This window comes from Capricornis sumatraensis, chromosome 3 (genome assembly GCF_032405125.1).
Source record: "Capricornis sumatraensis isolate serow.1 chromosome 3, serow.2, whole genome shotgun sequence".
Lineage (NCBI taxonomy): Eukaryota > Metazoa > Chordata > Mammalia > Artiodactyla > Bovidae > Capricornis > Capricornis sumatraensis.
In genome coordinates this window covers 172,672,910-172,686,840 of record NC_091071.1, presented here as the reverse complement: position 1 = coordinate 172,686,840, position 13,931 = coordinate 172,672,910, and the positions used below count along the sequence as shown (strand labels likewise).

The 13,931-nt window shown below is 45.5% G+C and overlaps 1 protein-coding gene across 1 annotated transcript; it reads left to right on the top strand.

The window, feature by feature from the left end:
• The first annotated feature begins 3,483 nt into the window (after positions 1-3,483).
• On the top strand, positions 3,484-12,603 carry NCMAP (non-compact myelin associated protein). The gene is made up of 3 exons (XM_068966966.1): positions 3,484-3,565; positions 7,807-7,891; positions 12,462-12,603. Exons 1-3 carry the CDS (start codon positions 3,484-3,486, stop codon positions 12,601-12,603), a joined length of 309 nt encoding a protein of 102 aa, XP_068823067.1.
• Positions 12,604-13,931: the final 1,328 nt, after the last annotated feature.

Sequence of the window (13,931 nt, the reverse complement as noted above, 5' to 3'; positions counted from 1 at the left end):
AAAAAAAAAGGGAATTGTGAGAAAGCATTACTGGTGAGTGTTCTCAGCTTGATATTGGTGGAGACAGAAGCAGAGTTTAGGTAAATGCATTTTAGAAGTCTTTATGTGCCAAGACAGGGCGTGTGTGTTGCGGGAGGGAGCAGTCCAGCTACCTCTCCCTGGGAGTAGGAGTTGGGGGTGGAAGGTTGGGGGAGACTTTTACTCCATGTTCTCTTATTGGTCCATACTTGTTTTTATAGAAAGATTTTTTTTTTTTTTTTCCTGTTTTGAGCCCCTGTCTCTAATTAGTTCGGACTTCCCTGGTGGCTCAGATGGTAAAAGCATCTGCCTACAGTGCGGGAGACCTGGGTTCGATCCCTAGGTCAGGAAGATCCCCTGGAGAAGGAAATGGCACCCCACTCCCGTACTCTTGCCTGGAAAATCCCATGGATGGAGGAGCCTGGTAGGCTACAGACCATGTGGTCGCAAAGAGTCAGACACGACTGAATGACTTCACTTTCACTTTCTCTAATTAGTTCAGCCAGTATTCACTAATACCTGCTGAAATCCTAAGGGATACCCTTTACTGAGCACTTAAAAGCACTTTCCATACTTAACCTTGAACCCTCAGTTCCCTTGGGAAAAGCTGCCTCCTTTTACGAAGAGCAAACCCAGCTAGAAGTTCAACCACTCACCCAGGTCCTACCACCCACAAAGGTGAGGAGAGCCAGACTCTTTTTATCTGAAGGAGGCAGAAAGATGTGGGAAAAAAGCCAAAAGCAGTTTCTAACTGAAGGGCCTGACAATGAACGCGGAAAGTTGGCTGCCAGGCACAGGCCATTGCGGTGCAGCTTTGCCAAGTGCTGCTGTGGGAGAGCAGAGGGCAGGGGGGTTGATTCCGTCTGGCGGGAAGTCTTCCTGGAGGTGACTGGGCTGAATCTGGAAGGTTCCTTTTGGAGGGGGAGTGGGCAGCGGAGCATGGCTGGCAACCCAGGCCTGTCTAAGGTGGTCGGGAGACAGGAAGTTCAGCCAGGCCAGAAGGTTGGCCAGTGTAGGGATGTCAGACAGTGCTGCAGAGGGGTCCTTCAGGGAGCCTGAGTCATCCAAGTCCTGAGGATCTGGTTCAGGGGAGGAAGGGACAGACAAAGTGGGGCTTGGGTCTGTGACTGAGGCAGGACTTCAAGGCTTAAAGGAGAGGCGGAGACGGTGAAGGCAGAGCCCATCCTGTGGATCAGCAGGCCCTGCCACACGGGGTCATTCTGCGGTTGAGAATGGGAGGGCTGGCTGGGAACAGGTCATTGCCTCCAGAGCCACCAGCCTGGCTGCAGGTGACCCCAATGGAAGGGGTCCTGGACCCTGTTTCCATCACGAGCTGGCACAGGTAGGGGACCTGGGGGGAGCCACAGCCTGGGGCCGCAGCTCAGAGACAGCAAAGACCGGGAGTGACGTGGGAAGACGGAGTGGCCCATTGTCCCAACAATTTGACAGAGGTTGGTGTGGGGAGCCAAGAGGCTGAGAAGGAGGTTGGCAGTGAAGGGCTTTCACTGCCAGACATTCAGGTGTGGGTACAGGGGAGATGACTTGTTTTTTGAGCCTGGGAATGCCATGATCAAACCTAGGGTCTCTCTCACCAGAATGTGAGCTTCTGGAGGCAAGGAGTTGGCCTTTGGGCCAAGTTCCACATCTCCCTAGCTGGGGGACTGTGGTCAAGTCACTCAGCCACACCGAGCCTCAGTTAGCTTCCCAGCAGCAAAATGCAATGATTGAGACAATTAAATGAGCTGACAGATGTCACATATGAGGGCACCTACGGCAGCCTTGTGCAAAGAAGACGCCTTCTTTGCTTGGAGGGTTTTGCGCAACTCAGTTGCCTCTCGCCCCACCCCCAGCCCAAACCACACCCATCCTTCAAGACCCATTCAGATTAATCTTCTTGAAGTCACTCTTCACAACCCAATAGCTCATCTCACTGACTGCTTAATAATCATATATCATAGCTAGTTTTTTTAGCTGCTTCCCCACACCCCCATCTTATATTGTAAAGATTTTGAAACCAGGAACAGCATTTCAGGCACTGTCGTAGGGTGGTCAAAGTCTCACTAGCACAGGCAATAGGTGCCCTGGGTTCAGTTCTCCTGGGTAACTTGGGGCTCCATGTGGTATTGGGGGGCTTCAGTTTCATCCATAAAATGGCAACAATAACCTTCCTCACACATTTTCTAGAAGATCAATTTATATACTCGGTGTGAAACATAGTCAGGAAGAGTTGAATAAATATTGTTGAATGAATTGAAACTGCTTTGAAAAATGGAATCTTTAAAAATGTCAAACCTTATTTTTAACTCCCCATTGTTCATTGTTCAGTTGCCAAGTTGTGTCCAACTCTTTGTAGCCCCATGGACTGCAGAACACCAGCCTTCCCTGTCCTCCACTATTTCCTGGAGTTTGCTCATGTTCAGATCCATTAAATCGGTGTTGCTATCCAACCATATCATCCTCTGCCAGCTTCTCTTTTTGTCTTCGACCTTTCCCAGCGTCAGGGTCTTTTCCAATGAGTTGGAACTGCCATGCTGCTGCTGCTGTTGCTAAGTCGCGTCAGTCGTGTCCGACTCTGTGTGACCCCATAGACAGCAGCCCACCAGGCTCCCCTGTCCCTGGGATTCTCCAGGCAAGAACCCTGGAGTGGGTTGCTATTTCCTTCTCCAGTGCATGAAAATGAAAAGTGAAAATGAAGTCGCTCAGCCGTGTCCGACTCTTAGCGACCCCATGGACTGCAGCCTACCAGATTCTTCTGTCCATGGGATTTTCCAGGCAAGAGTACTGGAGTGGGTTGCCATTGCCTTCTCCGTGGACCCCTCATAGTATACAGTAAAAGGCCTGATGTTTACTTGCTGCTAAGAGAAACTTGCCACCAAAGGTCTGTCTAGTCAAGGTTATGGTTTTTCCAGTACTCATGTATGGATGTGAGAGCTGGACTATAAAGAAAGCTGAGCGCTGAAGAATTGATGCTTTTGAACTGTGGTGTTGGAGAAGACTCTTGAGAGTCTCTTGGACTGCAAGGAGATCCAATCAGTCCATCCTAAAGGAAATCAGTCCTGAATATTCATTGGAAGGACTGATGCTGAGGCTGAAACTCCAATACTTTGGCCACCTGATGCGAAGACTGACTCATTTGAAAAGACACTGATGCTGGGAAATATTGAAGGTGGGGGGAAAAGGGGATGACAGAGGACGAGATGGTTGGATGGCATCACCAACTCAATGGGCATGAGTTTGAGTAAACTCCGGGGGTTGGTGATGGACAGGGAGGCCTGGCTTGCTGCAGTCCATGGGGTCGCAAAGAGTCGAACAGAACTGAGCGACTGAACTGAACTGACTGAAGAGAAACTACATGCTTAAATATTTCCTCCAGTCACCCAGATGAAGACCAAAAGAGACATTACACAGGGATTACAAAATAACTGGTTTTAACCAAAATTTCCTCTTCCTTTTCAGCACATCGAGATGACCACAGCCACCCCTTTGGGGGGTAACACCATCTTCTCACTGAACATGACCACCAGAGGAGAAGACTTTCTGTACAAGAGTAAGGTCAACTTGGCTTGGCAGCCAGGGGCTCAAGGGCGGCACAGGGTCTGTCTTCAGCTCCTGGTGTCAAGGTCAAGAGCGTAGCCTCTGCAGACAAAGTGCTTGGGTCTCAATAATGCCGTTTGCCAACTGCATGAACCTGAGCACATGACTTCACTGCTCTCGGCTTGTTTCATCATCTGTGTTGCTGTGGTTGTTTACTTGCTAACTCGTGTCTGACTCTTTTGTGACCCTGTGGACCATAGCCTGCCAGTCTCCTCTGTCCATGGGATTTCCCAGTCAAGAATACTGTAGTGGATTGCCATTTCCTTCTCCAGGGAATCTTCCTGAACCAGTGATCAAACCCATGTCTCCTGCATTGGCAGGTGGATTCTTTACCCCTGAGCCACCAGGGAAGCCCACCTAAGTACTTAATGAGTATTATTATTATTACTACTACTATTACTTTTATTTTCATTATGGAGTTTGGGGGCTTAGAGGGCAATGGAAATTTGAATCTCTTGTAAGATAACCCTGCATGGGACTTCCCTGGTGGTCCAGTGCTTAAAAATCCACATTCCAATGCAGGTAATGGGGTCCAGTCCCTGGTCAGAGAACTAAGATTCCACATGCCATGGGGCAACCTAAGCTCATATGCCACAACTAAGATGTAACGCAGCCAAATAAAAAAAATAAATATTTTTTTAAAATGGCCCTTATGAGTCACCTTAAAATGACTTTTAAAAGGCCCTTACAAGTCACCTTAAAATGCAACTACTTTCATATTTTCTTTGGAAAGCAAAAACATCCTGTCAATTTGCAAAGAAGTCAACAGATGTAGCTGGGAAGAGCTAGTCCTGGAGAGACCTTTGCCAGGAACAAGAGGCCCCCAGGAAAAAAGTGAGGACCACTCTTCAGAAAACCAACTGATTGTATTAGGTGGAGTTTGGGTCCACTTTGTACGTGCGTGTGTGCTAAGTCATTTCTCTCATGTCTGACTCTTTGCCACCCTGTAGACTGTATTCTGCCAGGCTCCTCTGTCCATGGGATTCTCCAGGCAAGAATGCTGGAGTGGGTCGCCATGCCCTCCTCCAGGGGATCTTCCTGGCCTAGGGATTGAACCCACATCTCTTTCATCTCCTGCATTGGCAGGCAGAGTCTTTACCACTATTGCCACCTGGGAAGCCCCTCTCTTTGGTTCATACCTCTGAGGATGGAACAGGCCTCCCAACACACATGGGGCAGTGATGAGCTGTGATAATCGGCTCCAGACTGTGGTACTGGCAGGGAGCTGGATTCGTGGCAGGGTGTGTCTCTTACATGGAGACCCAGAGAGAGTCACTCTTGGGACGGGGTCTCATGTGTTAGCCTGCTCTTTGCTGGGTGCAGAGACCTACAGAGGCCTGCTGAGGAATGTCTCAAAACAGTTCTAAAGGGAAATGCAAAGAAGATAGAATTACTGTCAGCAAGGTGGGAATAATACTGTTTCATGGTTCTCAACCAGTCAATTTTGCCCCCTAAATAGAATTGCCAGAATGAACAAATAAAAATACAAGTTACCAATTAAATTTGAAAATAAGATAAACAATTAATAGATTTTTAGAATAATGGATATATCGTGTAATATTTCAGATGCATTTTGAAATTTGTCATTATTTATCAGATATTCTAATATACATGGGTATCCTATATTATATCTGACAACTCTACCACCAGGGATATTTGGCAATGCCTGAAGACATATTTGGTTATTCCAACTTGGGGTGTGTGGGGAGAAGTGCTCCTGGTATCTAGTGAGTATAAGCCAGGGATACTGCCGAACACCCTACAGTACAGAGGTGTTTTGTCCCCATGACAAAGAATTATCCAGACACTGGTTGAAAAACCCACTGGACTCCCCAGGAAGGAAAGGAAAACTCCATGATGGATTTCCCACCCCCTCCTTTTGTCCCTCCCAGTCTTTCTTCCTATGAATAATTGCACAGGTCTTTTTTTTGTTTAAGTAAACTTTTTTTTGGCCATGGTGTGGGAGGCATGCGGGATCCTAATTCCTTGACCAGGGATCAAACCTGTGCCCCCTGCAGTGGAAGCGCAGAGTCTTAACCACTAGACTTTCAGGAAGAAAGTTCAAAAGTAAACTTTTTATAAAAGCATTGCTGCTGCTAAGTCGCTTCAGTCGTATCCGACTCTGTGCAACCCCATAGACGGCAGCCCACCAGGCTACCCTGTCCCTGGGATTCTCCAGGCAAGAACACTGGAGTGGGTTGCCATTTCCTTCTCCAATGCATGAAAGTGAAAAGTGAAAGTGAAGTCGCTCAGTCATGTCCAACTCTTTGCGACCCCATGGACTGCAGCCCACCAGGCTCCTCTGTCCATGGGATTTTCTAGGCAAGAGTACTGGAGTGGGGTGCCATTGCCTTCTCCGATAAGAGCATTACATACATGCAAACAGCTGGATGAATTTCCACAGAATGCACACAGCTGTGTAACCAGCACCCAGATGAAGGAGCAGACTGCCGTCAGTGTCCAGGAAGTTACAGTGCTCCTTGCAAGCATTAGCCCCCGCCCACTCAAGGGAACCCACATTTTTCTAATTTCTACCACCGTAGATTAATTCTACCCTGGTTTTGAACTTTGTATACATGGAATCATGTATCTGTATGTTTTGTATCTGACCTCTTTTGCTTAACGTTATGTTTGTGTGTACATATTTTAATGGTTGCAATATAATGTGTATATATGTATACGTGGGTATGTGTATAGTATCATATTCTATTTTCCACTTTTAAATCATCATAAGTGTTCCATGTACCAGAGTCTTCATAATCATTATTTTAATTACTGTATAATACTTCAAGGGATAAGTATACCATATCTTTTTAACCTTTTGCATATTTAGAATATTCAGAATGTAATAAGCATTTTCATTTATACAGCTTTTTCTTTATTGGGGATTACTGCCTATGATCAATTATCCAAAATCGAATAGATTGGTTTACAGTGTGAAGCTTTTTTATGATTGTTGATACTTTCAATATCAATTCTGGCAAAGATATTGATCTTGAACCTAAAATTAGAAATTGACATTAGGACTGGGTGCTGATATTGAAAGTAGAATCTGAGATATTAAGCTACAAGGACATTCATTACAGCCTTGTTTTTAATAGTGTAAAATTGAATGCAACATAAATATCCTCAGTAAAGAATTGGCAAATAAATTATGGCCAGCCAAACAACGGAGTACTATACAGCCTTCAAAAGTCATGAAGAAAAACATATACCTGTATAGCAATATAATCAGGATATTTTGTTATAAAACAGTTTATGGAACATGGTTCCATTTTTATCAAATACATATTTTTCCATATTTATAAATATTTTCTTAAGATAGATTTTGAGACATAGGATTATTAAATTATTCAAAAGGTATGGATATTTAATATGTATATATGCAAAAATATGATGGTGAATGTATACATATGTAAACTCTCAGTGGTTCTCGGGGCAAGGAGGTCTTATTCTCCCCTCCTTTTTGGCTTGTGTTTGTTTATATTTCCAAATTATCTACAGGGGCTTCTCTGGCAGTCCAGTGGTTAAGACTTCACACTTTGAATGCAAAAGCATGGATTCAATCCCTGGCCAGGGAACTAAGATCCTACATGCCGTATGGTACAGTCAAATATATATATAAATATACAAAAATTGCATATTACTCTTGTATGATCAAAAAGAAGCAAGGATGTTTTGTTTCATGCAAGCAGTTTGAAGTATGTTGGGGATGATAAAAGCGGGACTGGACCTACGGCAGAATTCTGGCAGGTAGTGTGCTGAGGGCCCTCACACACACAGCGGGTAGAGGTGCTCTGCTGCTCTAGAGCGACTCTCCCCTGGGGTCCGCAGTGAGTGTTCCAGCAGTGAGTGTGGCGTTCTCTCCTCTCCTTGACCCAGGGAGGGCACAGGGTGCCGCCATGTGGGTCCCGCTCCCATCTTCTGAATCCTTCTTTGGACTCCGTTTGCACACTAGCCTGGGCTTCCCTAGTGGTTCAGACTGTAGAGACTCTGCCTGCCATGCTGGAGACCCAGGCTCGATCCTTGGGTCAAGAAGATCCTCTGGAGAAGGGAATGGCTACCCACTCCAGTATGCCTGCCTGGAAATTCCCTGGTGCGCTACAATCCATGGGGTCACCAAGAGCTGCACATGAGTGAGCAACTAACACTTTCACTGCACACTGGCCATCTCCACTCCTCTCTTCCTCATAGGTTCTGGAGCCATCATTGCTGCCGTTGTGGTGGTTGTCATCATCATCTTCACCGTGGTTCTGATCTTACTGAAGATGTACAACAGGTACGAGATGCCCTGGGCTTTAGAACCATCTGGTCCCTTCAGTGATGCTAGAATGAATGGAAGCTAATGTTTGTAGTTGCCTGTTATGGGCACAGCAGTATCTTTGAGTCCATTTTCAAATGCTCTTACCTTTTGTGGGTCCTTTTTTGATGTTTAGTCTACTGGAAGAATAAACTTGCCTGGTGGCTTGGACGATAAAGCGTCTGCCTGTGATGTGGGAGACCCAGGTTCGATCCCTGGGTCGGGAAGATCCCCTGGAGAAGGAAATGGCAACCCACTCCAGTACTCTTGCCTGGAAAATTCCATGGATGGAGGAGCCTGGTAGGCTACAGTCCATGGGGTTGCAAAGTCAGACATAACTGAGCGACTTCACTTTCACTTTCACTACTGGAAGAACTTCACAGTGACCGTAGATTTTTATATTTGGAGAAGTATTTTCGATATACAATAATGATAATGACTATTTTTTTTTCCTTTGGCCACCCTGTATGACATACATGATCTTAGCCTAACCAGGGATCAAACCCGTGCCTCCTGCATTGGGAGCATAGAGTCTTAACCACTGGACTGCCAGGGAAGTCCCATGATAATGATCTTGAGCTCTGTGATAAACTCATGTGTAATTTACAGATAGTAAAGTGGTGTTTCAATCCTCTTCTGTTGGAGAGCCCTCTGTGAGGTTATACTGAGTGGCCCATGTAAGTACTTGGTGTGACGAACACTGAAATGTACATACCTGTGACTTTATTTTCTGGCATCAAATAAGAGGAAATAATATAAATTGATTGCAAAAAGAATAAATGTTGTGTTATCACCTCTAGTCACAACTTTGCTAGAAGGTTGTTCTTTCGAGGGAAGAAATCAAAATAAAAAGACTGCATTCAATTACATCATAGAAGACCTAGAAGCCATTTAAAAAAAAAGATTTTGTAGAAATGTATTTACTGATAAGAAAAACTGTTTACAACATATTGTCAAAATTTGCAAGGCAGTAGGTATATCATGATCATATACATGGGTTGCGCACACACACCCAGGAAGAGTTCAAATAATACACAGCAAGGTATTAACAACCGGTATGTCTGCATAATGGAATTGCTAGTAGGTTAGTTGGTAGGTTGGCTTTTGCACGTCAGGGGGTGTGCTTCTTGATATCTGCATTGTTTTTATAATGACAATGTTATTTGTAAAGGTAGCTAACATATATTGATCTCTTACTATAAGTGAAAGTCGCTCAGTCATGTCCAACTCTTTGTGACCCCATGGATTATACACTTCATAGAATTCTCCAGGTCAGAATACTGGAGTGGGTAACCTTCCTTCTCCAGGGGATCTTCCCAGCCCAGGGATTGAACCCAGGTCTCCTGTATTGCAGGCGGATTCTTTACCAGCTGAGCCACCAGGGAAGCTGGGACAATTCTAAGCTCTTTACAAGTATTAGGGCTTCCCCAGTGGCTCAGAGGTTAAAGATTTGCCTGCAATGCGGGAGACCTGGGTTTGATCCCTGGGTCGGGAAGATCCTCTGGAGAAGGAAATGGCAACCCACTCCAGTATTCTTGCTTGGAGAATCCCATGGACTGAGGAGCCTGGTGGGCTACAGTCCACGGGATCACAAAGAGTCGGACACAACTGAGCGACTTCACTTTACATGTATTAACTCAGTTAGTCTTCATAACAGTGTCAGAAAGTGGGTATTCTGTATCCCCAGTTTTATACGTTTGAAACAGGCAGGGGAAGATTAAATGACATGTCCAAGTTTACTCAACCCTAGTTGATAGAGTTGGGATTCGAGCTCATCCATCTTGTTTCAGAGAAAATATTCCCACCAGTACACATATAATAATAATAATAATATTTCATATATTTAAAAATATTTACAATTTGGGTATATTTCAAACCAAGTTACATCCAACCCCACGGTCTACCTATCATTCTTCTCTATCATGGCTGGAACTCTGAACCCCTTTCTAGGTTAAAATCGAGATGGAGGCTCCACTCAGCCCATCCTATTTACAATGATGCCTGAGCTGGGAACTGAGACACCTGGATTTGGTCTTAAGTCTGTCAAAAGCAGTCAAGTTACGGAAGCTCTCCATGCCTTGATTTTATCATCTTTAGAGTGGAAATGTCTCTAAATAGGCATTGCTCCAAAGAAAACACACAGATGGCCACACTCAACATGACTGAATATTAGAGAAATGCAAATCAAAGCTATAATGAGGTCGAGTTACAGATGTATTAAATATACTTAGGATTGCCAGTTAGTAAGGAGAGAGGGACAAATTGGAAGATTGGGACTGACATAAATACTATTCTATATAAAAGAGATAATTAATAAAACCCCACTGTATAGCATAGGGAGCTGAGCTCAGTACTCTGTAGTGACCTATATGGGAAAAGAATCTAAAAGAGAGTGGGTATATGTATATATATAGCTGATTCACTTTGCTGTACAGCTAAAATTTACACAATATTGTAAGACAACTATATTCCAATAAAATTGTGGAAAAAAAACACACCTATAATGAGGTATCACCTCATAGTGATCATTATAGTTTAGTGGTCCCATTTGTATTTTTGAATATCTTTAATTAAAAGTACTTTTAAGGAAAAATAGCAATTTCCCTTTAAAAATGTGGTGGCCCAGTACCACGTGGTGTTGCTTCCTCCAGGCACTGTAAGTTAAACTCTGCTGCTGCTGCTAAGTTGCTTCAGTCGTGTCCGACTCTGTGCAACCCCATAGACGGCAGCCCATCAGGCTCCCCCGTCCCTGGGATTCTCCAGGCAAGAACACTGGAGTGGGTTGCCATTTCCTTCTCCAATGCATGAAAGTGAAAAGTGAAAGTGAAGTCACTCAGTCGTGTCTGACTCCCAGCGACTCCATGGACTGCAGCCTACCAGGCTCCTCCGTCCATGGGATTTTCCAGGCAAGAGTACTGGAGTGGGGTGCCATCGCCTTCTCTGAAGTTAAACTCTGCATAGATTAAATTGGACAAGAGAAACATGTTCAGTGTGCGGAATGAAAAAATACACATATACTTTTTCGAAAAAAAAATCTTAATCTGCAAATAATAAATGCTAGAGAGGGTGTGGAGAAAAGGGAACCCTCCTGCACTGTGGGTGTGAGTGCAAATGGTGCAGCCACTGTGGAGAACAGTATGGAGGTTTCTTTAAAATCTTAAAGTGAGAGTATCCATGCATGAGTGCTAAGTTGCTTCAGTTGTGTCCAGCTCTTTGCAACCCCATGAACTATAGCCCACCAGGCTCCTCTGTCCATGGGATTCTCCAGGCAAGAAAACTAGAGTGGGTTGCCTTTTCCATCTGTTCAGTTCAGTCGCTCAGTCCTGTCCAATCATTTGCGACCCCACAGACTGCAGCACACCAGGCTTCCCTGTCCACCACCAACTCCTGGACCTTGCTCAAACTCATGTCCATCGAGTCGGTGAATCCATCCAACCATCTCATCCTCTGTCATCCCTTTCTCCTCCTGCCTTCAGTCTTTCCCAGCATCAGGGTCTTTTCCAATGAGTCAGTTCTTCACATCAAGCGGCCAAACTATTGGAGTTTCAGCTTCAGCATCAGTCCTTCTAATGAGTATTCAGGGCTGATGTTCATATGAACTAGCAGTTCCACTCCTGGGCATATATCCAGAGAAAAACCATACTTCAAAAAGACACATGTGCCCCAATGTTCAGAGCAGCGCTACTTAACAACAGCGAGACATGCAAACAGGCTAAATGTCCACCAGCGGATGAATGGATGAGGAAGCTATGGTATGCGCACAGAATGGAATATACCCATCCACGAAAAAGAATGGAATAATGCTATTTGCAGGACATGAATGCACCTAGAGGTTATCTTACTAAGTGAAGTAAGTCAGAAAGAGACAAATATCACACATGATATCATTTATATAAGGACTTCCCTGTAGCTCAAACAGTAAAGAATCTGCTTGCAATGCAGGACACCAGAGTTTGATCCCTGGGTCAGGAAGATCCTCTGGAGAAGGGAATGGCAATCCAATGCAGTATTCTTGCCTGGCGAATCCCATGGACAGAAGAGCCTGGCGGGCTACAGTCCATGGGGTCGCGAAGAGTTGGACACGACTGAATGACTAACACACACATCACTTGCATATGGGATCTAAAATCTGATACCAATGAACTTATTTATAAAACAGAAACAGAGGCTTTCCCTAAGTGTAGCTAAGACGCCACACTTCCAATGCAGGATGTGCCCATCTGATCCCTGGTCAGGGATTCTTTTTGGCAGTGTGGCCAAAAATGCAGTAAGTAAATAAGATAAAAGTGAAACAGACTCACAGACATAAAAAACAAACCTATGGTTACCAAAGGGAAAAGGTGGGGGTTGGGGCAGAGGAATAAATTAGAAGTTTGGGTTAGCGGACACTATATATAAAACAGATAAACAACAAGGTCCTACTGTATCGCACCGGAAACTATATTCAGTATCAGTGCATTAATCTCCTCGCTGGCGCTGTGGTTACGCAGCCTGTTCCGCAGGGCACACAACGAGGAAGACTCAGCCCCGTGTGGGTATCTCATTACAGGAAAATGAGGACGAGACGGGAGCTGGAACCCAAGGGCCCCAAGCCAGCTTCCCCTTCTGCCCTGGGCGCAAACAGCAACAGCAGCCAACAGCCTGCAACGGTGACCTTCAGCCCTGTTGATGTCCACATGGAGACTCGGTGACTCCCACGCTAGTGTTGTCTCGGCCACTGTCCAAAGAGCCTTCGGTCAAGACCAAGAAGCACATTTTTCCTCTGGCAGCTTCACGATGAGTCCCTTCTGATCAGGTTGACGGGGGCATCTCTTACTCCATCCCTTATGCTTCTGGCGACCCCCAGCCCCATCCTGCCAGGCCCCAGCCCAGCTTCATCCGTATCCCTGCCACCACCCTTCCTAAAAGCTCTGCTAACATTGGGAATCCACTGATGTGGGTTTAGCTGTCTCTTCTAAACGCAACAGCTAGACAGACAGACAGGTAGGCAGGCAAGCAGATAGCCCAGGCCTCTTCTGGTTAGGAGTCAGGAGTCAGGGCATGCTCCTGAGAGGGTCTGCTGAGGTCATATCGGAGGGAGGGCCCTATCCATAGCTTTGCAGCCCAAAATACTTGATCCCGTAATCAGGCACAGGGGAACTAACTGGGACTAACTAACCAAAACTCAACTTGCTCATATATAACTTGTTCTAGGACTAAATGAACGCTAGCTAGCTTCTGACAACTGATCTGCATATTTCTCCATCTCTAAGAAAGGTTATAGAAAAAACTGAATTCTCCAAAGGTGTCTACATCTTTAGCAAAGAGTCAAAGTCAAGGACACAGGATGACCTTAGGAAAACATGGGAAGAATGGCCTCTGGGATGAAAGCGTATTGGAGTGTCCACGCCAAGAATGAGCCTGGAGACTGGCCAGGGTGAGGGCCCTTCCCACCCCAGGGGGTGGTGTGGCTGGGTTAACCTGGACTCGGGCTCATTTCTCGGCTTCCCTCTATCTGGATTCTGAGCAGTCCTCACTCTCCAGTTACCACCTTCCCTCCAAGGTCAGGTATTTAGAGACTGATTAGATTACAACTCTATTTATGTTACCACTACCCTTCCTTGGAGAAGGCAATGGCACCCCACTCCAGTACTCTTGCCTGGAAAATCCCATGGACGGAGGAGCCTGGTAGGCTGCAGTCCATGGGGTCTCTAAGAGTCAGACACGACTGAGTGACTTCACTTTGACTTTTCACTTTCATGCATTGGAGAAAGAAATGGCAACCCATTCCAGTATTCTTGCCTGGAGAATCCCAGGGATAGGGGAGCCTGATGGGCTGCCGTCTATGGGGTCGCACAGAGTCGGACACGACTGAAGCGACTTAGCAGCAGTAGCAGCTACCCTTCCTGGTCACTTTACAAAGATTCTGGATATATTCAAAGTACCGTATTCACAAACCATTCCCCTGGACAGAACTTATCTCTTTGACTCCTTAGCCTGGAGAAGAGTTGGAAAGGGAAAGAATTTGGGATTAAAGTGA

Bases quoted from the DNA above. Each gene is read 5' to 3' on its own strand.
- NCMAP (XM_068966966.1), top strand. From the start codon at position 3,484: ATGACCACAGCCACCCCTTTGGGGGGTAACACCATCTTCTCACTGAAC. The intron at 3,566-7,806 runs GTAAGGTCAACT...TCTTCCTCATAG, and splicing joins AGAAGACTTTCTGTACAAGA to GTTCTGGAGCCATCATTGCT. The intron at 7,892-12,461 runs GTACGAGATGCC...ATCTCATTACAG, and splicing joins TTACTGAAGATGTACAACAG to GAAAATGAGGACGAGACGGG.